This window comes from Melozone crissalis, unplaced genomic scaffold, assembly GCF_028551555.1.
Source record: "Melozone crissalis strain CALT ecotype California unplaced genomic scaffold, PUWL_Pcris_2 ptg000005l_1, whole genome shotgun sequence".
Lineage (NCBI taxonomy): Eukaryota > Metazoa > Chordata > Aves > Passeriformes > Passerellidae > Melozone > Melozone crissalis.
In genome coordinates this window covers 33,949,722-33,975,135 of record NW_026535783.1, presented here as the reverse complement: position 1 = coordinate 33,975,135, position 25,414 = coordinate 33,949,722, and the positions used below count along the sequence as shown (strand labels likewise).

General features: G+C 35.6%; 1 protein-coding gene across 1 annotated transcript in view; it reads right to left on the bottom strand.

The window, feature by feature from the left end:
* The window catches only part of CNTNAP4 (contactin associated protein family member 4), a 201,252-nt gene extending 176,093 nt beyond the window's left edge, over positions 1-25,159 (bottom strand). Inside the window, exon 1 of the mRNA XM_054284187.1 lies at positions 24,817-25,159. Coding sequence (XP_054140162.1) covers positions 24,817-24,913 — 97 coding nt within the window. The 5' untranslated portion in view covers positions 24,914-25,159. The remainder of the gene's footprint in view (positions 1-24,816) is intronic.
* Positions 25,160-25,414: the final 255 nt, after the last annotated feature.

Here is a 25,414-nt window from a genome sequence, read left to right as displayed (position 1 = left end):
AAACAGATAATTCTATAATTAATGGCAACAAAAAAGATCTATTAATATAGCACATAGGAAAACCTTCATTTTACTTTTTTCTTCTTGCATAAAAACGTGGGTAGAGTAAAAATCAAGTCACAAGGCAAAAATTAAGTCCAGTAGGTGGTGAAGAAATCCTAGAAGAGTAGGTACTTTGTAAAAATCCTAGAAGAGTAGGTACTTTCTAAAATAAAGTGGTATCAGCCACCAAAATATTAAACTGTACCAATCTGGTGTCTTCAGGAACTGCCAATCACACAGTTAGCTGATGCTGAAAAACCTCTTCACTACCATACCATACAGTGTAATGCTCAGTGTAGAAAACTGGGGGAAGAAATGGGAAGGAAGAATTGCCTTTTGCGCAATTCTCTTTCATCTTTACAAGTCACTATTACACGGAGTAGAACCCCGCCTTCCTGGAGAAGACAAAACACCTGACTGCCAAGGGGAAGATCTGAATGAAGTTCTTGTTTTGCTTTGCTTGCGTGCATGGCTTTTGTCTTTCCTACTGAACTGTCTTCAGCTTGACCTGAACACAACACCCGAAACACAAAAGTTACACCCCAAGTTTACCTCCCTTCCATTTTATATCAAAGAGCATGTCTAAATGAAAGAGAATAGTTACGTTTTTCTGTCTTATAAATAACAACAACAATAACAATCGTAAAAGCCTCTCTATGCAAACAAATGCACTGAGAAGTTTTCAGAACAACTTGGAATTTGGTAATCTACCAAATAAAAGTGGAAAAATCAAACAAGAGATGCATGATTGACAGTGGAAATTGTATACTGTCATCCAGCATTGAAAAGAAGGAAAAAACTTCGTTTAACCCACAATTTCCTCTACAGCATTAGCCTTGACTGATGTAAAAATATCAGAAAATTTTAAATAGATTTATAGTTTTCACCATGTTTATCTTCCTTTAGCTATACACAGATTCAAAATATACTTGATTCTATGGATTATAACTTCAAATATATTAAAGTATTAGAAGACTGACACTCAAATATTGATGTTGCTTTTGGAAGCAAAGTGTGTTTGTATTTATTCTGATATGTAATTACCTTACTTTTTAATTAAAAAAAAGAAAAAATTTAATTTAAAAAAATATATTTTTTCTTTTCCATAGAAGACAATTCTAATATTTGCATTATAATAAACTTCATAGAAACTCATGGTTAAAAACTGAATTTTATTATTAATAATTTTTATTATTATTACTAATTATTTTGTTTTTATTATTACTAATTACTAATTTTAATTTGTATTATTACTAATTTTAATTCTATGATTTACAGAAAGATTCACTTATTCAACCACACAAAAACTCAGTGGAATTAGGTATTCACTGAAGATTTCTTTTTAACTGATAGCATGAGATACTTGTCAGGTGTTTAATTCTGCAGAAAGGGCATTTAGTTAGTTTCAGAAAAAAGGGCTGCTATGATCATACTTTAGAAGAGTTTGTGATAACTTAACAATTATTCCCAAAGGGAAAATCCCACCATTTATAGGTTTGTAAAAACTGAAAAGATTAACTTATAATTCATTTACCATTTCTATTGTTTCTTGGTAAATCTGGTTTTAATTTAAAAAGGTCTTAGCACTAGAAGGACTGGATCTCAGCATGAAGAAAGTGAACAAAGCATAAAATTGCCCTTCCTTTTCTTATGGAACTGCTATAGGACCATTTTATTGGTCAGGAACTCTGAGGAAAACACTCAAGTTTTAATTTGGTTTTCTTTTTCCATTTTTCTTTTTTTTTTTAACTTGAATACTGAGTTGAATTGAAATCACACCTCAAATTCATAGTATTCTTGGAAACATTCTCTTTTGGACACACATGACCCTCAGAGAGATAATACTCAAAAAAAGTAGATATCACCCATTGTAAAGAAATTATTTGCAAGATAAAGTTTAGATTCACTGCAATAAAGAATAATCAATTGCACTTCTGATATGTGTAATGCAGAATATATCCTACAATAAAATTCTTCTATTCACAGTGCTAAAAATAAATCAGTTTAGCACGGGGTGTCTTATCTCAAGTTTCCTTAAATAACATTCCTTATTATCCTTACCCTTTTCTACTCTTGCTCTTTTTCCCTCTCTTTGAGACAGACACTTTTGGGGTTGATTCTGATTTTAGTTTGATTTTAGAATTTAGTTTGCTTTTCTTAGTGTGTCTCAAGCATCCAGCAAGTAGAGTGAACCTTGCCAATGAACTCCGTCATGATTTAGCTTTTACATTATTTGCTTACATTCACTGATACCTTTGCAGGCAATTCTAAAGTGACCATAACATATTGAATCAGGACACAAGTGTTCACCCAGTGTTATTCAAATGAACTGTCTTGCTCTACACATCAAGAATAATTTATGTGGTTAATAAAATGGCTGAAGAAACAAATGGGAATATTCCTCTCTCTCTGGCCAATTGACATTTTTCCCCCTCTGACCGTGGGTGGAAAGTACATATGAAATTAAAAGATCCGTAATTCACAATCTCTGAAACCGGAACCTAGAATAGTTAACTTATATTCTGTTTGAAATCAAACAAACAAACAAACAAACAAACAAGGAGCAGTAGTATACGCATCCACAATTTTTTCTGTCAGATTTTCTCATTAGATTACTTTTCTGAGATGCTCAGCATGAACCTCAGAATTCAGTGCTTTACAAGAATATACACTTTCACTAGAAAACAAAGCTCTAATTAAGAGCACAGAGATTTAAAAAGGGTTGAGAATAAGGAAAATTATCTTTGAGCCATGTGATTAAGATATTTCTGTCCATCATTGAAGAGAATTTGAATCAAGTTTCATTGACTTAAAGTAGCATATATTTTAAACAATAACAAATTTGCAATCACGTAATTCATTTCTTGGAAGGTTAAAAAATATAAGTTTTCAATCATATCCAAGAATGATCTATTTAAAGCAAAGAGGTGCTTAATACTTTTGCCACAGCAAACCTAAATGCTCTCAGATGAAGATGGGGCACAACCATATTCTGGAAACTACAGACTGTCCTTGTTTCATCTGCAAAATTCATAATGTTCTCCTTCAGAGCAATTTCATAACATTTACATCAAAAGCAAGTAACAGCAAATGAAATCACAGATTTATCTACCTACTTTGAAGCAAAACTAGCCAGCAAAATATCTGCTCATCTTCATGTCCAGTTTAAATTTCATGACATTTGATTCAGATAGATGTATTACAAACTGCTAAAGGTTTGATATTTCTTTTCTGCACTTAAGTTTAACCAGCAGCTTACAGTTTCCATGGTGTTCTGGTGCAACACAGACCAAAACTGAAAGAAATTTCTCTCTCTCCTGTTTAGTTCACAATATCCATTATTGTGACATCTGAGTGTGTAATTTTCAAGATATTCACCTTCAAAAAAGTTTCTGACACGTACCAGGTGGTGTGAATAAACAAAGAAAAGGCTTGGTGGCTGTAGCACAAGCAATATGCAACTAGACAGTTATTTCCTCACAATTCATACAAGAACTTAAAAAATCTACATCAAGAAAGTGTTATAATGTTTAAGCCGGTTTGCTACAGAAATAAGACATAATTATTCTGTAACTATGTATTTCTACAGTATGTGTGTCTATTTATGTCTCTCCCCTATTCTGCTGTCCAACTTAGCTTTATGTTTCCTTATTTCAACTCATTTTTAAGAACAGGAGAGGTTATAACGATAGTAAAGTTCATCAAAACTTTGAGATCATAACGGAGAGGGATTTTATCAAGGATGCCAGATGGACCTTCTTCTTACAAGGCACCACAAAATCTAAACAATCAACTACAAATAATCACAAACACAGATAAATGCTTACAGTGGCACTCAAAATGTCTTTTATCGGTTTATATACATTCGATTTTGTACTGCAAAATATAAATCTATGGAAAAATGTAAATCTATATCAGTTTATACATATTCAATTTTATACTGCAAAATGTAAGTCCATCAAAAGGTGGCTTCTTTAGTGGTGACCTATTCTTTTTCTTCCTCAAACAGAACAAAATTAATTAATTCCTGCAACATATTCTGGATTTATTTAAGTATTTCTAATTTATTGAATTAGAATACCCGTACGTATATGAAAGAAAAGTATTTTACATTTTTAATAAAAATTTAAAATCAAATTTTAATCCATATTTTAAATCAAAATTTTAAATAGAAAAAATATTTTTAAATTAGATATATGAAATACAAACCTCTAGAAATTCAATTCCACCTTTCCTTATTTCAGCTTCATTAATTACTCTCAAACCCGTTATTTATTAGAGACAGGACCATGACATACCTGCATGCACACATTTGCAGCTTTTGCTAAAGTGTTAAAATCTTTAATCAGCTCCTGCCAACTCCTCCCCCTTACAGAAATTGATATTTGTAGAAATGTGATGGTTTTAATATTACAATATCAGATCTGTTAAATTTTTCATTTTGTTTGCCATTCTTTTTAAAAATTTCAGGTTTTAATATGAGGGAGAAATAAAAACCTGAAAGAGTAGAAATGACACAGAGGTTCTTCTCTACATACAGAACAGTATACGTGCACACAGTCATGTAAAATCAGTGTGCGTGGCAACTGAAGAAATGTGCTGATGATGTCTTAAAACACTGGTGAGGAAAACCAAATTTGAAAAAAGCTCTATCAAAATTGAAAGTTTTCAAAGGTTTCGACTGCCTATGAATAAGGTTGACACTCATCATTTTACAGAGTCCTAAGAACATTGACCTTTAGCAGGAGAGTTCATGGCGAGCCTGCCAGGAAATTTTAAAACAAACTAACAAAGCCAAACAAAACCCAAAATATCCAACCAACCAAACAAAACAACAAGAAGGAAAAAAACCACAAAACTCAAACAAAACAGAGATACCTGTGGGAGAGGGATAACTAACCCTTATTCCCCAGTATTTTTTATTAGCATCAATACTTAGTGCACTCTGCTGAAACTTACTCTAAAGCAGGTCAAAATTGGTTTTGGGGTGTTTTAGCACTTTAAGGTTGAAGTAAAATACTATGTTTTCTCCTTATAAAAGTCATAAATATTTACAATCTGAAAGCTTATAAAAGCTCAAGTCAATCACGCAATGTCATCAAGTTTACTTCCTTCCTTCCTGTATTTTTATTCAGGGTTGAGAAGACACAATGTTACTGCAGAATACTAATCTTTATCTTTAGACAAAGCAAACAAAACCTTAAATCAAGCAGATAAATACACAATCTGATGGCAATATCAAAACAATAGATGATAAATAGTGAAGAAAGCATATCTTATATAATCTTATATCTTATACAATGGACGGAGAGTCATATAAAGACACATTTTAATATAAGCCACTGCCAGTTCTTTCCGACCTAAAGTCCATGAGATACTATTATAATACTCATATTGTTGTTTAATGTAACAGTTATCTAGAAGTTGTTACATGGTAAAAAGTACCCTAAAATTGGGATTGAGCCAAAGTAATTTTCATAAAACCATCATTACATTTAACTGCTTGTATTTATTCAAAATGACGGACCATTACAGTTATAATGTAGCACAATTTAATAATTTTCTTTTAAATTTATACAAATGGAGAGAAGTCAAAAACTTGGTAACTTCAGACAAATGGCAAACAAAGTACTTTTCCCTCCATCTAGAAAAATGTCTGTGTACTACTATTTTAACTATTTAAAGTTATTACTGTATGCTATTTCAAGGTATACAAATGTAGATACTTAGAATCAAGTTTCACACTTTTTCAGATCTATACCAGATTTTGAAAAGACTTGATTAGCTAAATGACATAAATTAATAACTCCCACCACAAAATCAAGGGGCTCCAAAAATTTCTGTGCAGGAACTTGAAAGACAGATATATTTTTAAGCATTAAAAAAAATCATACTACACAAAACATTTCTACTGGGCACAACACGTTTAGGCAATTAAACAGAACTTACTGCTATTAGATCTGCTTTTGTTTGGTGAAGATCTAAATTTTACTAGGTATTTTTATTAAATGAAAACCATTTATTCACTTGTAACAGCTCAAATACATTACTTGATCTAACCAGATTAAGAAAAGCAAAAGAAAAGCCAGGAGTACAGAATTAAATCAGATTGTTCCCTCATAACGTAATAAAAAGCAAATATAAAGTACATGCAAAGTATTTTTAGAAGCAATAATCCCAGAAAGAATTCCAATATTCATATTACTTACACATTTATTGGCTGTTACCATCTTATTTTATGATGAAATTTAAGAATTAATTCTGAGTACACATGTATCTTTTAATATCCATGCTTCTGCATATTATTATGTCCAACAAGTACAGAGTGCCTATGTTTATTGATGAGACATTCAACTTTCCACTACACACATCTCATTTCCTCTTGAAGCATGAAAACATCCAGGCTTAAATGTGAAATTTCCTTGCTCCCACAAATACAATGTTATGTACTAAATTATATAAAAAAATTCTCACAAACGAGCTTATAAATGTGACTGATGACCAAAGATATTGAAGTACAATGCATAATGTGAACAACTGAAAAACAAAAAAAAGTCAGGAGCAGTGTATTATAGCACCCCAGCTCTGTCCAGAAATGTCTGTATCTGAATTATGAAAACCTGATACATGTCACTACAGATGCAAATAGACTAATCTAACAGGATGAATTAGAACAGAGTAAGTGGACAAAATCCTGTATACAGAAAAAAAACTGATAGAAAAAAAAAAGTGTAAATCTGACTTCAATAATACAAGAGAATTTAGGAAAACTCTGAAAGAATATTTAAGAAAATGAAGGTAAATCAAAAACTAGATCAAATGGAACAAACTTTATCTCATGTAGATCAAGTTCAAGTAATCTGTGGTTTTCTGTGACAGGCAATTTTTAGAAAAGCAGTGGCTGATTTTATCTATTGTTATATAGGAAATTGCTAGTCATTCATGAGTACATGAGAAAAGGAACTACCTACTGCATAAAAACAGGAAAATGGCAATATGAGATACTGAGAAGGGAAGACTCAAACCACCCATGACTTAGTAATCACAGAATCAAGGAATTCCTTAATTTCATTAAGATCATGAAACAAAAACTATATTCATGAATTCATCTCCCTGCATAATTAGGTGTCATCAATACAGAGCAGAATCAAGATATCAAAAGACAGAGCTAGGCGATGGCAGTGTAACAGAGAATGAAGTCTGGCATCAGAAAATACAAGGTCATGTACCTGACCGAAAATAACAAGAATTTCAGCTCAAGTCAGAAGCCTATTAAACAGACATGACTGAAGCGTATTAGTCAGTCATAAAATGACATAAAATTATTTACACGTGTAAAAAAGCAAGTGGATGCTTAAAATTTATCACATTCAATTGCTGTCTCAACATGAAGAATTACAAATCCATGTCCCAGCCCCAAAGATATGGATATATACAATTTACTGTAGGCCAGTCCTAGTGGATAATACCTCATCTACAACCCTCAATCATCTCGACAGACAAGAAAGAAAAACAGAGCAGAAAATTGTAGGGGGTCGGGTTTATTTCCTTTTGTTCCTTTTTACTTATAGAATTTTCCCCATAAGTTGCTAAGAAACATTAACAACTGGGTACCTAAGAAAAACAAAAGAAGTGGCCAAGCTCAGGGGAGGAGGGCGTCGGGCTGCACTTCTCTTATCTGGGACTTTCTCTCTGAGAACCGGGCAGGTAAAGGATGGGGCTGGAGCAGCTGCTCTCTCTCTCTCTTTTGGCTTGGGAGGAGGACGGTCGGAGCTGCTGCTTGGGGAAGGGAGTTCGCTGCTGCCACCACAGCCCAGCCCGGAGCTGCTTCTTGTGTCATGGGGTGAGCCTCTGCTCGTGAGAGCAGCCACTGAACTGAGCCCTTATTATCGCCTCCCTCACTAACAGAGGGACCCATCCCCGACTGTTGGGGTGTCCGGGATCCTGAGCTCGCCTCTCCCTGCGCTGCTGGGAGCCGGGCCGCCCCTGCCCTGCCCCTGCCGCTTCTTCAGCACCGCTCCGAGTTTTCACTGCTCTGCAGGCCACACCCCCTGCCTGCCGAGACCCTGCCGTCCCGGCTTGGTGCTCCTCAGAGCCCTGCTAGGGCACCGGGATCGGCTGCCCCAGGGCTGTGAGGCGAAGCCGCTCCTCCCTCCCTTCCCGGCCGGGCCGAGCCGCCATCACCGCGCGCTGCCCAGCCCGCGCCACAGCGCCCCCTGCAGGCGCGGGGAATCCCCGCCCCCGCCCCGCCCCGGGAGCAGCAGCGCCCCTGCCGGCCGTGCCCGGAACTGCAGCGCAGGGAAAGGGCCCGCGGCCGAGCAGGCCGGGACTGGGCCCGGGGCCTGTTTGATGTCGGTGCCACAGCCGTGGGTGCTTGTTTGCTTTATCATACACACCAGTAAAGAATGTTATTCCTATCCTCATCTCTTAGCCTGAGACCCCCTTAATTTCAGAAGTCTAATAATTCGGAGGGAGGGCGTTTACATTTTCCATTCCAAGGGAGGATCCTGCCTTCCTTAGGAGACACCTGTCTTTCAAACCAAGACAGAAAAAAATCACGGTTTTGTTCATTCTGGACTAAGAGACTTAGAGAAAGGTAAAAAATTCCTTTTTCAAGGGTCATTTTTCACATCTTTCCTTACACATGCACAAGGAAGAATACAGTACTAGTATAGAAAACAAAATCCAGTGTTACTGATTGCTTGCTCTCAGATGAATGATAGAGCTCTACTGACGTAATGACACGCTCACTATAAAGCAGTACAAAATACTGATGAAACCAAGCCTTAAAAGAAAACCAAAACAACTATTAAAACAGATAAACCAATTTTTAAATATTGACCTTTTAGTGAAAACCAACATGTTGTACCTATTGTCTATTTAAAGTTTCCAAGTGCACTATAATTGAGGGCCAATTAGAAACATTTGGACATTCTACCTTAGGAGTTCCTGCCTTATTTTGATTGCTAACACTATCATATTCATGTGAGTATAATATAAGTAAAGCTATTCAAGCTGCCTATGTGAAGTAAAGAAAACAAAAGGACACTCCCTTTCAACCTGTTCCTCGAGTAGAATATTGCAAAATTATTATGAAATCTTTCAAGAAAAAACAGAAACGTAAGAAAGGAAAAAGATCTTTTTTGCACTCTCTCATTTTAGTAGGACTGCAATACTGTGTTAAAGTAACAGTGCAAAAATAACACATTAAAACCAATTTAGTAATTGGTTTTGAAGAATTAGTAAGGCCTTTGAGGTATAATTTAATTTTCAATTTACTTGCTACATAAATCTTGCAGTCCAATAACTCTTTTTTCAAGAAGAAAGATTATTTTGAAAAAATTTCACCTTCCTGGTTATAAGACCAGCCTACTTTGTTTGCTTAATTATCACATTTCTTATCATTATGTTAGTTTTTTAGTAGTGAAAAATTTGTATGAGATAGCTACTGTCGTGCTTACTCAAACCATAAAAAAAATTATAATTTTAGGCTGAAGATGGTATCTTAATCTCTTGGCAAATACTGAAATCTCAAAAATACAATAGATGAAAATAACTTGGGTTCTTTTTTTTCTGAACAGTATGCATTGTTTGATAGAATTAATTAATTTTTCCTCTTGGCCCTAGTTCATCAAGTTTTTCTTCACTCTTTTCCATGAAGGCAGTCTTTGCATGGAAAGGAGATCCCTTGCTAGACTTTTCTAATTAGTACTGCCTTCTCACATTTCTATACACAGCTGTAAAAATCGCTGTGGAGACAAAAAGACTATGCTAAGCCTGTCTTATCTTGCTGGTCTGCTTAAAGAAATGTGATTCACCTTTAGAGAAAACAAATTGACCCATCTAATAGCATAGCAGAGCACATAGAAAAACACTGCATTTCATTATTGCTTAATGAATTTACCTACAATTAAAATAAAACTCATCTTGTCATTGCATAGAATGCTCCTGCTCTAATTATTGAAGTATTATCTATCCATTTTCTCCTCAAGATAGTGCCTAATTACAGTATCAAACCAAGTATTTCTTACTGTTAGATCAATAATTTGAACTTATGGTGGGGCCAGTGGTGAGGGAAGCAGCTGTTTTGGGAGGCTTGACTGAAGACAGCACTATCAGAGACATACACATCTAGAGGAGGTCATGGCTGTTTTCCTCCTTCTTTGAAGGAGGTGTTTTCACTTTGTTCAATGCTGTTGCATAAAACAGTTAGAACTTCTACTAGAGACAGAAAAAGACATATTAAGTGAAGCATTCTGTTACTTGGAAAGGCATCCCTTCTTACAGATGGGAGCTCAACACACAGCAGATGTGAATGGCACACCTAAAAAAACACAGAAATGTTTGTGCGGGATGTTTGGCATTTGTTTTTTTACTGTGAATGCATATCAGAACTAACTCTGAAATTTACACTGAAGAGTAATGATAGATATCTTCCTGATCACCCTCAGGCAGGGTCTGCATTGGTATTCGCAATTTGATCGCTCGTGTCCTGTGTTAAATTCGCAAATGTGAATATAAACACATACACATCAATTGGAAAACCATGTTAAAACTGAGCAAAAAAGAAAGGTCTAAGAGAGCTCCACAGTGTAAGGCACATTAAAAAAACCCTAATGTATGTTAGATATTTCATTAAAAGAAATTTTAAAATCATAATTATGAAAATAATAGCAAAAAGCTCCACTGGTTTGTGAAGTAATTCTTTACATATAGATTTGTGAGTACAGTTACAACTGCTATCTTGCCACCCTATAGAATTCATTGATACTATGTATAAAAATTTTAAGAAGTTTAGCTCCTGACAATTAAATTATGAAAAGTTCTTTTATAGTGCTTTGCTGTTTTTGCGATTTTCTTTTCCCCCAATTTTGAGTTACCTGGCAATACAATCAATGTTACCTTGAGTTTCCCAGCAATAAAACCAATTCTTAAAACCAAAAAATACTAAGATGCTAAAACATATGGAAAAATCAGGGAATATATTCTTGCTCTTTTAAAGGTGCTCATGCCAGCTAGGTTCCTGTTGAAATCTTTTCTTGAACAAGGACAGACTGGGAGCCCAGAGTTGGACCCAGACTTAAAATCCTTTAGAGCCACACACAGGTATTTCTTGCCTTAGCTGAGGCAACTCATGAAGCTGTTTTATTCTCTTCCACAATTAGAAAGATTAATTCTTAAAAAAATCATTGGAAAGACTTCATTTTGTGAAACCATTTGAATACTGGAGTTACACAGGGGGTGTACAATATCAAAACCCAGCATTAAAACCACACAAGACAGCAACACCCTGCATGCAGCGCTGACACGCACAACCAATGGTTGTGAGTAAACCCATTTGCTAACACAAGAGATGATGTGTTACAGATGGAATGTCAGCATTACACAGGTTTAGTGTCTATCAGGCTCCTTTTTATTTTATGAGTTGTTGCTTCTAATATTCAAATATATGCATGACTTCCAAGTTCAAAGGACCAATCTGCTCATATCCCTATGAAAGAAAACTGCACATTTCTCACTCTCATAGTAAGAAACAGTAATGAGCAGAGTGGCCAACGCCTATCATAGAAACCAAATCAAGTGTGAGAAATAGAGATAATCCCAAATCTTGGAAAATTTGCCAGGGAAACAAATGAGGCCATGGTGAATGAAACAATCAAGCATCTGAATTTATGATACCTGCAAAAGGGAATTGAGGGAGTTTGTGAGATAAAGAGTATCCCTTACAGTCTAGCTCCACAAACCTTTGTTTTGACTGACCATGTAACATTATTTCATATTACAGCAAACTCCACCACTGTAAAAAAAACCTAAAAAAAAAAAAAAGAAAAAAAAACCCTGCATAGAAGTGCAATTATTTCTATAGTAAATGAATGAATTTTCAAGTTCTAAAAAATCTGGCAAGGCATCATTCCTCAATTTTAATATTGTTTGAAAACATAACAGACTAAGACATGGGCATCTGTGTTTTGCCCCTGCCCATAGTCTAGAACTTCAAACATAGTATTGTGTGTAAGTTGGGTACAAACTCTATTTTAACATTAGAACCACAAAATCGGACTTCTCAACTACAATAAAAAAACAGTTACCTGCAAAGCTGCATAAGTAGAAAAGTGGAAAGGGGAAAGTCAAATTCTAACTGGTCATCAGTAGTAAATCTGTGATTGAGAAAGAATTTGGTACAGAAGGTAAGAATGCCTCAGAAGGGATTAAAGGGTCTAGGAGGAAGGTTGCCAAATAGATGACTCCCTATTGTCTTACAGCAATCCAGGAATACCAGCAAGGTGATTGGGTCCAAATTTGGGCAGCAGAACAGGGAGAAGGCCTAGACCAAAGAGTGGACCAAGGTGTGACCACTCACAGGGCTGGTTCTGGGGCTAGTGGGTAGAAAACATCTGTCAAGAGGCATCTATGCAGACTTGTTTTAAAACAACTTATTAAAGTGAGATTCTGCTCACTGTGTTATTCCTTAATTACATACATATAGATAGATAGATAGAGATAGAGATAGAGATAGAGATAGAGATGGAGATAGAGATATAGAGATATAGAGATATAGAGATATAGAGATAGATATAGATATAGATAGATATATTTAAGCATGAACATGTGTTTTATATGCCTTGACAGATAAAATAAAAATTCCCCAACAGTAGTTTAAGCAGAATATCATTTACTATTTACTATTTTAAAAAATGTTTTATTTTCTTCTGAGTCATACAGTTAGGCTTTGAAAATAAAATTTCTGTTTAATCTGAAGGAATAACACAATTCTTCTTTCATAAAAATTCCATATTCTAATATTCATAATACTGATCTGGCATAGTATTTCTTCTCTCAGTGATGATAGATTGATTGCTGTAAAAGTGACAATGAATTATTTGCTTGGAATAAATTTAAGCAATCAAGATACTATCTGTCAAATATTTTTAGGCAGATATTAAAAGATCCTATAAAATAGACCACTATTTATACTCCAAGAAGTTAACACACTGAGTGATTACCACTCACTGCTATTTGCCACCTATTTACCTGGTTATGTTTTATGAAAAATTACAGTTTAAGAAACATCCAATATTTTAGAATATTCTAGTCTGAAAAAAAAAAAATTGCACCAAACAATACCTGATTTTGTGACTAAAATTGTCCACTACCACAAAAGTGGTTCTAACATATTTTAGCAGTGGGGTTCCAAAGTCAGCAGAACACTGTCTTCATCACAACTTTCCCTTACACATAGCTTTTTACTGGCAAGAGACAGGGTAGGAAGGATGACAGAAACATTTAAAAATTCTTCCTGGGCTTCCTGGTTTAAGAGTAGATTTATTACATTTAACTATTGTGAATTACTGAGAAAATGACACATGTCCAGTCTGAGATGTTTCCCAAATGTTCTTCTACATTAGTTAAAGCCACCAAAATGATATAACTTATTAAATATCTATGCCATCAGTAAATGGTAACATATGAACAAAAATTCAGGTGTGCAAGATGAATGAATCTCTCATAAAAAAAAATCTATTGAGACAGCATTAAAGCATTCAGCAAGATAAGGATACATGTAACCATAAAAGCTAACATGTAAATATGAACATCTTTAAATCTGTAATATTCAAGTATGCACAACCACGCACTGAAACTTGACATAATTTGATTCTACTCAATATACGTTTTCAACACCTGCGGCATTACTTTAGAAACACTTCCACTGAGACATTACAAAAATATATTAGAAACATCAAAACAGAGACTACTCTCTTCGGTACTTCCATCACACATATAGACTTTACTAGAGCTGAGAGCTAGATCAGAGAATTCTCTGTTAGAGTTTCTCAATCTGTCCTTGTGTAGAATATCCACAGAGAATATACTACCATCCTTCCCAAGAAGCAGAATGTGGTCAAATTTCTATGTAGTCACTGTAGAGATGCAAGAAGAAAAGACTTATTTGCCATGGTAGATTCCCCACCTCCACCCACCCTCCCACCCTGCCCCAACATGACACAAAATGGTGAAAAAAAAGCTTGTTTTCTACTGCAGTTTCCTAAGTATAACGGAGATGAAGTTCAGAAAACTGTGAATCCATCACTCACCCCACCCATCAGTCTAAATTTGGGGCAGTCTGACTGTGTATCTACCACTGCTGGGCTACAAAGAGCAAACTGGCAAAGAGATGTAGACAATTTGTAAAGGGTTTGAAAATAACAACACTTCATTGCAGACAGTACAGAAATGTACATACAGGTACTTGCACATCAATCTTCCTTTTTCCCAGTCTCTACCTCTTAAATTCTTTATTTTCCTGCCCACAGAGAATTAATCAGAACACAGTAAAGCACAGATATACAGCATAAGTATGATCCATGAGGTAATGACTGTTCACAAAAGTCAAAACAAGTTGAGTAGAGATGGAGGTTTTTGAGCCCTTGAGAAAGAAAAACAAAAAAAAAATTAAAAAGTCATCATACCCCAAACACATTAAAAATATACAAGGAGTAGATGCTAAAGTGATATTCCATTAAAAAATCTTACACACTGCCTATCATAACTGAAAGGATTCTTCAGGAGAATGCTATAGCTACATTTAACCTGTCATCTGTGTCTAGGTGAGAGTTTTACACTTAATTATTGTTATATGCACTGCAAATTTTACCCAGATATAGAAGCATATTGATAGTCTCTTTGGGTAACAGTAAATCAAAACCTAACAAAGGTTTGGCAGCTGATTGATCTATCACTGAATTCCTTCTGTATTTTATTTTACTTGACATCCAAATAACATTTTTACAGAACTGCGCCCTGAGAAAAACCCTGTCATAGGGTTTGTCTCTTGTGCCAGGCTGAACACTGCTATCCAGATCTTCCAAAAGTACACCAGGAAATAAGATTACAAAGCACCATGGTACTGTTTGTTCTGTTTTGCAGGGAGAAAAACATATTCAGTGGCATACACATTTGTTTACAAATATGTTTTATGGAAGAGCAAGTATGTTAGGAGTAAAGTTATGGGTTAGTATTTGCAAACAAGTTTTATATTAATCCCTCCTTTCTCCAGGAGCTTGATCTGTTCTCAGTGTTAATTACTGGAGGACATGTCTAGTCTTTGGAGAAGTTGCCTCTGAAACAGACCTTGCTTGAAAACAGAAGTGTAATCTCTGACAAGGATGGTGGAGCACCAAAGCCTGCTGGCATGGTGAAACTGAAAAACAGCCCTAAAACTTCCACACTCAGGCTGATAAAACTAAGAGTTGATTGCAACGTACTTTATCAATTTCAGGGCAGAGTTCAGCAATCGTCAGTGTGCTCCATTGCATCCAGATAGTCCTGAAAGAATTTCGTTTTAAGGGCTATTTCACCCTTGAAAATTAAAATCAATCATCTTGATAGTATTTTTTAAAAAGTTATCACTGGCTCAGAAAACAGCAGTAGTTTTTCACTACAGGCATAGAAATTCCCCAACCACAGTAAGTAGCTAAAATTCTAAATGTCTTTTTCTTCTCACATTTATATTTTGTCAAGCAGGACAAATTAGTAATTCTTGTTTGTTGTACAGTTGTGTATCTGAGCCCTCCAAACAAGGCATAGCGAAAGGAAATAAAGAGACCAGTCATATTCAAACTATGCAGCATATCACTGTTGAATGAATATTCAGCTCATTCTTTCTAAAGCTTTTATTCAATATTTATTTACGCAAAGCTTCCATTGATTTCCCTAGGAGCTTTAGTATAAAGAATAAGGATGAAATTCAGTGCTATTTTTGACTGAAACAAAAACAACTCTCCCCCAACAAACAAACAAACAAGAAAAAAAACAAACAAAAAAACCAACAACAACAAAAAAAAAACCCCACCAATTCCTAAAGATTGCTTATTCTTCTTAAAAAAGAGGGGTAAGTAAATCTCACTATGATTAAAAAGTATTGCAAACTAGACTACTGCAGATAGGCTTCCTGTCATTGAATGAAAATGAAAATTATAGTGAGAGCCACAGTTTACTGCCTTGAAGCTTCCTAATCTAAATAACAGTCAGTCTGGATGGCAGAAAGGCTTTAAAGTAACCACAAAAGTACCAGGATATTTTTATTTTGTTTATTGTTTTATGAAAAGAAATGCTGTAGGGTTCTGTTTTTGGTTTTTTTTCATAATTGAGTCTATTTCACTCTATGCTTTCTTTGGAAGAAAAAAACAACCCTACAGTTTTGACAGGTCTGGGGTTAAAATGGAGCTGTAATCATGGTTTATCAAAGGGGTGGAAAGATCAGACTGTCTCAGGTGGATAGAACAGGCAGTTTCAGCTTATTTAATTTAATGAGATTGCACTTTACCAGAACATTGTGTATGGTCAAAATACCTGTTTCACACTTTCCGGAATGAAAGACAGTCTCACTGGTAGGACATTTCCAGCTCCTTACTTAGTCTCTGTGTTTTGTCTAGGTCTAGCAACGGCAGCGGCCTTAACCCCTGGGAAATCAAGGAGCACCTTTGTTACCAAACACTGAAAAGGGAGACTCAGGGAGTCTTAACAGCAAATATGAATGAGTTGCCAGGTATAGCTGGTGATTTCTGTACAAGATAATCAATCCAGATTGGTATACTTTTTTCTAACACTTACTTACATTAAGATATTTTGACAGAACTGGAACCCATCTCATCTAGTGTAGATGTCTACAAAGCATACAGATTACCTAGTTACTTGGTCAAAATCAGTAATGACAGCCAAATAGCACATTTATACTGCAAATTCCCTGTGAATGCGATTTCTTCCTTCCATCTTTGTCACGACTTCTTCACGTAAGTTATACTTTTTTTCTTTCCTATGACTAATAAGGGACTTAGCTAGCTCAGATGCAAATATCTAAATTTCAGATTTTTAATTTCATAGAGATAAATCTCATTTTTCCTGTCTCAGAGGAAGACAGAAGTTAATCATACACCTCAAAAGTAAGTAATATTTGCAAATAAATGGAACAAGGAAATTCTCCCTTCTCCTGCTAAAATCTATAGTTTTATTTCTAATTCCAAAAGTCTTTGAGGTTCAAATTGGTATTTTCTTATTAGTATTCCACACACATGATCTAACTTTACCATAATCAGTAATACTGAAGAAATCAACTTTGCCTGTCCCCTTAAATTTTTCAGATAATTACAGAACATCCATATTGAGCACATCCAGTCTAATGTAACTCAGGATGCAGCAAAATGCTGCCAGAGAACTAAACCAGTGTTAGGGGCTCCCTGTATGCAACTTGGTTTGTTTGGAACAACACTTTTTTAGTGCACGTTCCCCACAAAAGGTTTTACTCTTGCTGTCTTGTTGAAAACCTCTGCCCCAGGGCTTGTTTAATAACAAGATATTCTGTTTTTCTCTCCAGGTGATGTTTATCAGGTTATGTGGCATCTGAGTAACAATATTTTTCATACTCTGTTTAACCACGTATTTTATGAGAATTTTGTTTTGTTCTTTAGAATTTTCTATAAAGGTATTATTTCACAATAACTCTGAACAGATCAAGCAAATACAGATGGGGATTTCTTGCAGCAAATATTAAACATAATCAAAAGAAATAGAAAATCGTATTTTTAGAAACAACTAAGGTTTTGAAAACACTTTCTACTTAGATTTAGAAGAGGACAGAGGAGGACCTGAGAAAGTGAAATATTTTCTTCAGCTGTTGGCTGAAAAAAATTATATTAAGTAATAAAAATAAATTCAAATATTCCAACATACTGCTTCTAATCTACTTCTCCCTCAAGATCCCATATGCAAATATTTTCATTGCTCAAATAATATCTTAGAAACAAACAAGGATTCTAACAGCAAGGAACAGGAAATAACTTATTCTTAAGCACAACTAAATAACAAGATCTACTTAATGAAAAATTATTAGACCCACTATCGAGCTGGACAAATTTTCTGACCATACCTTTTCTCTATCCTTTGAGACTTAGGGCCCTAGAGGCACTTTTCTTTACTTGCTTATTAAGTGAGTATGATATTTAAATAATAATTCTGTTGTTCTTAATTTTAATCTACTTAAAATGAAGCTTCCAAGATTTCAATCACTTTTCAAATTATTGCACCAAAAATGCTCACTAAGTAGATTACAGTATAGATATTACCTCAGGTCCGCACAGTATTTTGGTTCCTAAAAACAGCATACCAATTTGTAGTAAACACTTAAAACCTTCTTCTGAAAAGCAAAATAATTGGACACCAATCCTCCACTGTGTTTCATAGATTTAATTCAAGGTTACTGGCCTCAATTTCAAGTGGTAATAGATGACCTAGAGTATTGTATATTCTACAGAGAATAACATTAGCCTGTAATGGGATACTCACACATATATAAAACACAAACACATGACAAATAAGTAAGAATGATAAAATACAGAGATACAAAACATAGCAGAGGTAAAATTTCAGCAAACTACAGTTGGCTAAACTCTAGCAGTAAAGATGCATCATGTTTTACAAACAAATAGAGCAACACATTTTGGTCTTGACAGCATGCTGTTTCTCCTACATGTTTTATGTTATTTCTCAAATTTAGAAGGGCAGCCTTTGTTATAATGATATTTATCTAATATATATCGGTATACTGAGAAAGACACCTCTTCTTCAATTTTTAATCTACAAGTCACATGTAGGCCCTGACTGCCAAATTACAAGTTACAAAGAAATTTTATACTTAAGAACTACGAGATCAATTTAACAAAACAGTTAACAGTGCAAAATACAAGCAATTCTACAGAAACTCATCACAATCAATGTTTTCACTATTGTTTTCACTTTTCAATTAATTTTCATAAAACAACTGAAAATTCAGAGGGAAAAGCAAATTTTAACTTTTTACTTCAGAAACATCTTAAAAATAATGTATACTTCTGGAGTCAGTGACAGACACAGACATGATTAATTTTAGTACTTGTTATTTCTTCACTGTTTTTAAAAAATTGCCTGGAGTGTTCTAGGAAGGAAAGCCCTTTGAATTAGTGATGGCTCTCACAGCTCCCACCTCTGTTATCACCTTGTTAGTTGAGAGCAGCTAACATTAAACATTAAAAGTACTGAGAAGCAGTTCTAACTTTCCCACAATCCTGTGTGATACAGCACACTGAACTCTCAGATCTACAAGCAGCACAAAGGCACAGATTTATCTGGGGGGGAAAGAAAAGAAATATTTGAAAGATTTAATGCATCTTGACTGTTCAATTGTTCTTTGATTTGCTTGTTTGGAGTGGGGAGGTAGCAGGATTGAGAAGGGATGGGGGGATATGTGGCCTAATTTTTCTCAGCTAAACTTGTTCGAAGGTGAGATTGTTGAAGTTTTTTTCAAAAGATGAATCAGTAGACAGAGTACTAGCAACTATATCGTATGAGATATTGCGCTGGTTTGGGCTGGGGTAGAGTTAATTTCCTTCACAGTGACTGGTATGGGTCTGTGTTTTGGGTTTGTGCAGAACACAAGGTTGGTAATATAGAGAGGTGGGGTTTTTTTAATTTTGTTATTGCTGAGCAGGGCTCACATAGGGGCAAAATCTTTTCTGCTTTTTGCACTGTCTCAATGGAAAGAAGTTAAGAATGCATGGAAGGCTGGGACAAGACACTGCCAAGAGAGATGACCCAAAGGGATACCCCAGACTACATGGCATCGTGCTCAGCATATAAAACTGGGGGAAGGGGGAGGAAGGGGTGGGGTAGTGATATTTGGAGTGATGGCATTCGTTTTCCCAAGGCACTGCTGTGTGTGATGGGGCCCTGCTCTCCTGGAGATGGCTGAACACCTGCCTGCCCATGGAAGTGAAAGAAACACTCCTTGTTTTACTTTGCTTGTGCATGTGACTTCTGCCTTTTCTATGCACAGAATTAGAAAATTTCTGAGTTGGAAAAGACCTATGAGGACGATCAAGTTCAATTTTTCTCCATCCACAAATTTTCTACTTATCACCCTTCCTCATCTTTACCTGCTGGTGGGGAAAACACTGAGCAGCTGTGTTGGGCTTGGCCGATGGTTGGGGTTAAAACAACACAGACCTATAAATATAGTACAAATTATCCGTTTGTGGATTTTTTTCTAATGCAACAGAGAAATGCCTGGAAAGAATATTAAACCTGAGCTTTGTTCCTCATACACAAAAATATGACAGAAGTGCACATTATTTTGTGAGACTTTGGCAAATCATCTTAGCCAAAAGTTGTCTTTCTCATGGATGAACACAGGTGTAGGCTTACACACTCTAATGTAATAAGAAGGAAAGCAGAATGGCCATGACTGAGTATTTATGAGAACATGAAGAAGTTAGTGCTTCCTATAGAATTTCTGAATGGCATTTAATCAAAATATAGGATGTCCTAACTTACAGCAAATGTAATAAATAATTAACATATATCCTACTGCATTTTCTGCTTGTGGTTGATACTATCATACTTTGAGAACGTCATTAATTGTCTCTCACTTTTCTTCAGTCATGACTCCTCCAGTCATGACCAAGTTTGCTCCATCCATCCTGCTGACTGGGCTCAGGGACAAGTGTATTCATGGGAATTCTAAAGCCTGAAGCAATGGGATGTGAATTGCTGATTATACTCAGTGTGATCAATCCAAGGCTATTCTGTGAATTCTAAGCCTTTAAAGTCTAAAAAAAAAAAATTATTTTTCTTTTGGTGTTAGTTTAGATTTGATGTTGATGCAAGTTTTTGATGTTACTGTAGAAACAACATATGAAATATACCAGAGATGTCTGTAATGTTTTATTCACATAAGTAATTGCCCAGAGAGGGCCTGATCTCTGATGAGTTCTCCATTGCCCTCCCATAGCAGAGATAGATGATAATAAACAGAAAATAAATACTAATTAGGCTAAAAGAAAATTAAGGAAGGGACTGCTTTCTCCTCCCCTCCAGTTCGTATCAACGACAAACTAACAGTAAAAGAATTACAATTTAAATTAAATTACTTTTGATTAACAGCACTTCAGTATCATTTCAACGCGGTTCCATAAAATTGTCGGTTATTCTACAGAGTTGTTTGGTACCAATGATTAACATCATAATGGTAATAATTTCAAAACTGATATACACTGTTTTCCTTGTAGAAAGTAATCCCTTCCCAACAGGTAATACTTGTACAATGACTTGGATCTGATGGTATAATCAAGGTATGTATTCACTCAGTCCTCTCTTTGAAAACTTCAGTTTCAATAATAGTCATTCTCTGTCATCTTTAGAGAGGTCCTCTAATCTGGCATTAATGAGAAATTCCTGTTATGTAAAATAAAATCAACAGCAGTCATAATAATAGTAGCAGTAGTAGTAGTAGTAGTAATAATAATAATAAATGTTTATGTGCTTACAGAACTTGTGATCATCATAGTACACATGTGAAAATCTGAATTCAAAAAGTTTCTGCAAAACTGGGGAGTTTTAACACAGAGAAGTAGGTATGCAGAAGTGAGAATTTGCATGGAAACTCCCCAATTCGTCTTTATTTCCATTCACTGCAACAATTTCCCTTAATAATTTTTAGTCACAGCTGACTTGATCTGTATAGAGGGTTTAATTATATTTTCTTCAACACTTCAGTTTTAGAGAGTTTAAAAAAAAGCCCCTGCACCTACTGGAGTACCAATTTCTGGCAGGTTTTCAAGTGATGATTTAGTAACTTGCTGATTTACAACACTAGAGACAGTTACCAATAAAATAAAAATGTCTCATAGCTCCAGTGGAAAAAAACTTAGGGCAGTACTTGCCTTAATCTTTCATTTAAAACTCACACTTGACCTTATACAATTACTTACTAAGGCTCTGCACTTCAAACTTCTTTCAACTACACTGGAACTTCAATTCTTTGGGAGGAAGAAAGTAGAGGAAAGCTCTAAGCAGCACCATTACAGAACTTTTAAAATATTTGGAATTTCAGCACCAATATTACTTCTCTTGGTTGGAAGTGTCAGAGTTAATTTTCAGGGGAAACAAAAAAAAATAAGACCCTAGAAATAAAATTTCATATTTAAATGAAACTTGTAATATTAAAAATATTAAAAATATGTCTGTTATCTCCTGACAACCTAGGAACTTAAAAATCATTTTACTCAAAAGAGGAATATTGTGATTTCTTTGAGATAGAAATAATTTTAAACACATCAATTTTTGATCTAGGAAATTCTCTTTGGACATCTGACTAAGTAATATTACCAATGACACTTCAAGATGACATGTAAAGGTCTTTACTTCTGTCTTTTCTTACTGGCCGCTGGCCTTAAAGGCAAAGGAAAACTTAAGTATTCAGGATCTATTACTACGGAAAGAATACCATAAAATTAAAACAAGAAGAATACATTAATACAGAGGAAAACTTAAAACCCCATCCTATCATCTTTGATGATTGGCAGCCTACTGGAAAATCTAGCCATCAGAATTCATTCAAGACATTCAAACTTCACCTGATTTTGTAAATTGGTTTAATAACTTTAATGCCAATAGTAGAAGCACCTACTTAACAGGATTTCAATTCCTGGTTAACATCACAAGAAGAAAGGAGTAAAATAAGTTCAGGTAGGTAGATAATGGCTCCTGCATGGATCTACCATAATCAGTAATTACGAAAAACCTTTTCTCCTAAGGTAATTTTTTTGAATTGTAACACGCTAACAAAATTTATACCATAATACTTCAGATGTAAGCTGTCACTTCTAAAACAAACTACCTCTCCTACAGAAATTTTCACTCCCAAAACAACATATATATATATGTACAAGGATTTTTTTTCCAGATTAGATATTGAAAATTAACAATATGCATTAGGGTGGCCAAGTTCTCAACAATGCATTATTGTTCATTGTTCAATTTAAGTAATTTATTTTTTCCATAATAATGATATCTTCTCTGTAGCATGGGCAGAGTTCTTGTATTTTCCATTCGGATGAGTGTTTTGACACAGTTGTTAGGATTTAATCCTAAATAAAAATACTTTGTATTTATAAATAACAGCATTTACATGAAAAAATCTGTTCATTCAGTTCAACCATTTGACACATGATTTTTCCCTGTTTTTGAGATGTATCTGAGAAAGCCAGTAGTGAACGTATTTTATACTTGATTTGTTTCATCCTTCAGAATTCTGTATTGGAAAGAAGCTTGAGCCTCTTCCTCCAACCTTGCTTCCTAAATTGTAAGAGTGACCTCTAGTGCTTTACTGCTTCGCTGTGTGATGCGAGTCTTTTTTTGCAATGGTTTTAATATGCCTTCCTGTAAGCAACTGATTTAGTTTCGTGCATAGTGCCAAATGCTATTAATGTGCAATTCAATTATCACGGTCTTGTGAAAATGGATGTATTCATAAACTGTACAATGCAGAATGATGAAGAGAATTAAAGCTGTGACTGGATTGCAGCAGGGTGTTTAACATGAGTAACTTAGTATTCATGTTTAGGGCTACACTATGCACTTGAGTATCAAATGAGATATCATTACTGAATGACAGCACAAGATCATTTTGGTGCTGCAGTGTGAATGTCTGGCTCATGGGAGCATGTTTAGTTTACAAACCATCCATATGCAAAACCCTAGGCTGTAGATCTATTGAGCACTTCAAACTTCTCTGCCATTGCTCAAATGTTTCCAGGGAGCTGTCCCCTGCCACTGGGCTGTGTAAGGTTATTCCTGAACATTCCTCAGTGCTTTGACATGCACTTTCTTCCCATGGAATCATTACTTCAGCCCTTCCCATTCCTGTGATGCACAAGCAGCGCCTTAACAGGAAGGGGAAAAATATGTTCAGTTCAGGTTATGAGCATCTGGCATTTAGTGTACTGCACTACCACAGAACACAAAATGAAATCCTTCAGCTTGTTGAAGCTGAATCAAATGGAACAAGAATAACTCATTTCTATGACTGAATTATAAAAGCCCCGAAAATTAATTACTTAATAAGGTTTTTCTTTTTTAATTTAAAGGTAATTAACCTAATTCAATACTGGAAAAAGATTTTTCAGATACATATATATTTTTATATATATATATATGTTCGTGTGTGTGTGTGTGTATCTATCTAGCTATATATCTCTATATATATGATTTGTCTCCTAGAGAGTAGATTGTCCTTAAAACTGTAATCACGGTCTTGATTTTGGGATACCGCCCTGCTGGCTAACTCATTAAAAAAAAAAAAACAAAACCCAAACTTTCTATTGTAACTGTTAGCATTCTCTTCTGTAGTCATGCATGAACAATACTCCCTAAGCAATCAATGCAGAGACTCTAAAGTCTTGCTAGCCACATTTTTCCTTGTTACATTTCTACTGCTTTTGAACTGCACTGTGATTGCCATTCAAGTTGAGTGCCAGCTTAATCCAGCATATGCAGATACTAGCTTTCAAAATTTTCAAATGCTAAAATCCACTACACAATAGAAACATTGCACAATAGAAGTCTGCCAGTAATTCCATGTAAGACAAAATTTCTTGAAAAATACTGCACTTCAAAAGAGAAAACAAAAATGAAAATACAGATGAGCATGCATCCCTTAGCAAAATGCTGCTTTCAAATACTCTTATACAGTAAGCTTTATAAACAACATTCTGTACATAGACTCATGACAAAAATCTAAAGAAGAGTTTTAGAACATTTTCAGGCTAGAAGCTTGATGTCGTGATTTCAAATCATAAATGTTTATCTCAAAAAATTATATTTACTCCAAATGCAAAAAAAAAAAAAAAAATCACAGAAGTTTTCAACACACTCTGGATTGAGTTTTAAATCATATGCAATACTTACATTTATTCCCTGTCACTGCCATGTGCTGGCGGTGAAGACACAGGAAAAAGAGCAGCTTCAAGAAGATTTCAGTGACAGAATCCATGTTCACAATCATTGAGGCACGTAAAAGAACCAGAGTATTCGGAAACAGCTGTGCTGTACTTCAGTTCTGCTCCTGCCTCCTTCCTACCGCCTCTCTCCGCCTCTCCTCGCAGAGCCGCTTCCCAGGGGCCAGGCACCTCAGCCAAACGCGCTCCGCATCTCCTGGCACACGCACGCACACCTCCGGATCTGCTTCCCAGTCTCGCAGCAGCGAGCCCAGAGGCGCAGCAGCGAGAATCTCCCCCCGCCGGCACAGCGGCACCGGGGCGCACCGGCCGGCTCGGCACGCCGCTGCAGCCGGCAGCCCGCGGGGGCGGCGCCGGACACCCCTGGCGGCGGCGGCGGCGGCGGCGGGCGGCACCGAGCGGCCCCGGGGGCGGCGCTGGGCGGCCCGCTGGAGCCCGCCCTGCCCTGCGCCTGGGCACCGCCGCTCTGCCCGCCGCTCAGCCTCTCCCGGCGTAGCAATCTGTCTTCCTTTTTTTTTAATTTTTTTTTTTATTTTATTTTTTTTTTA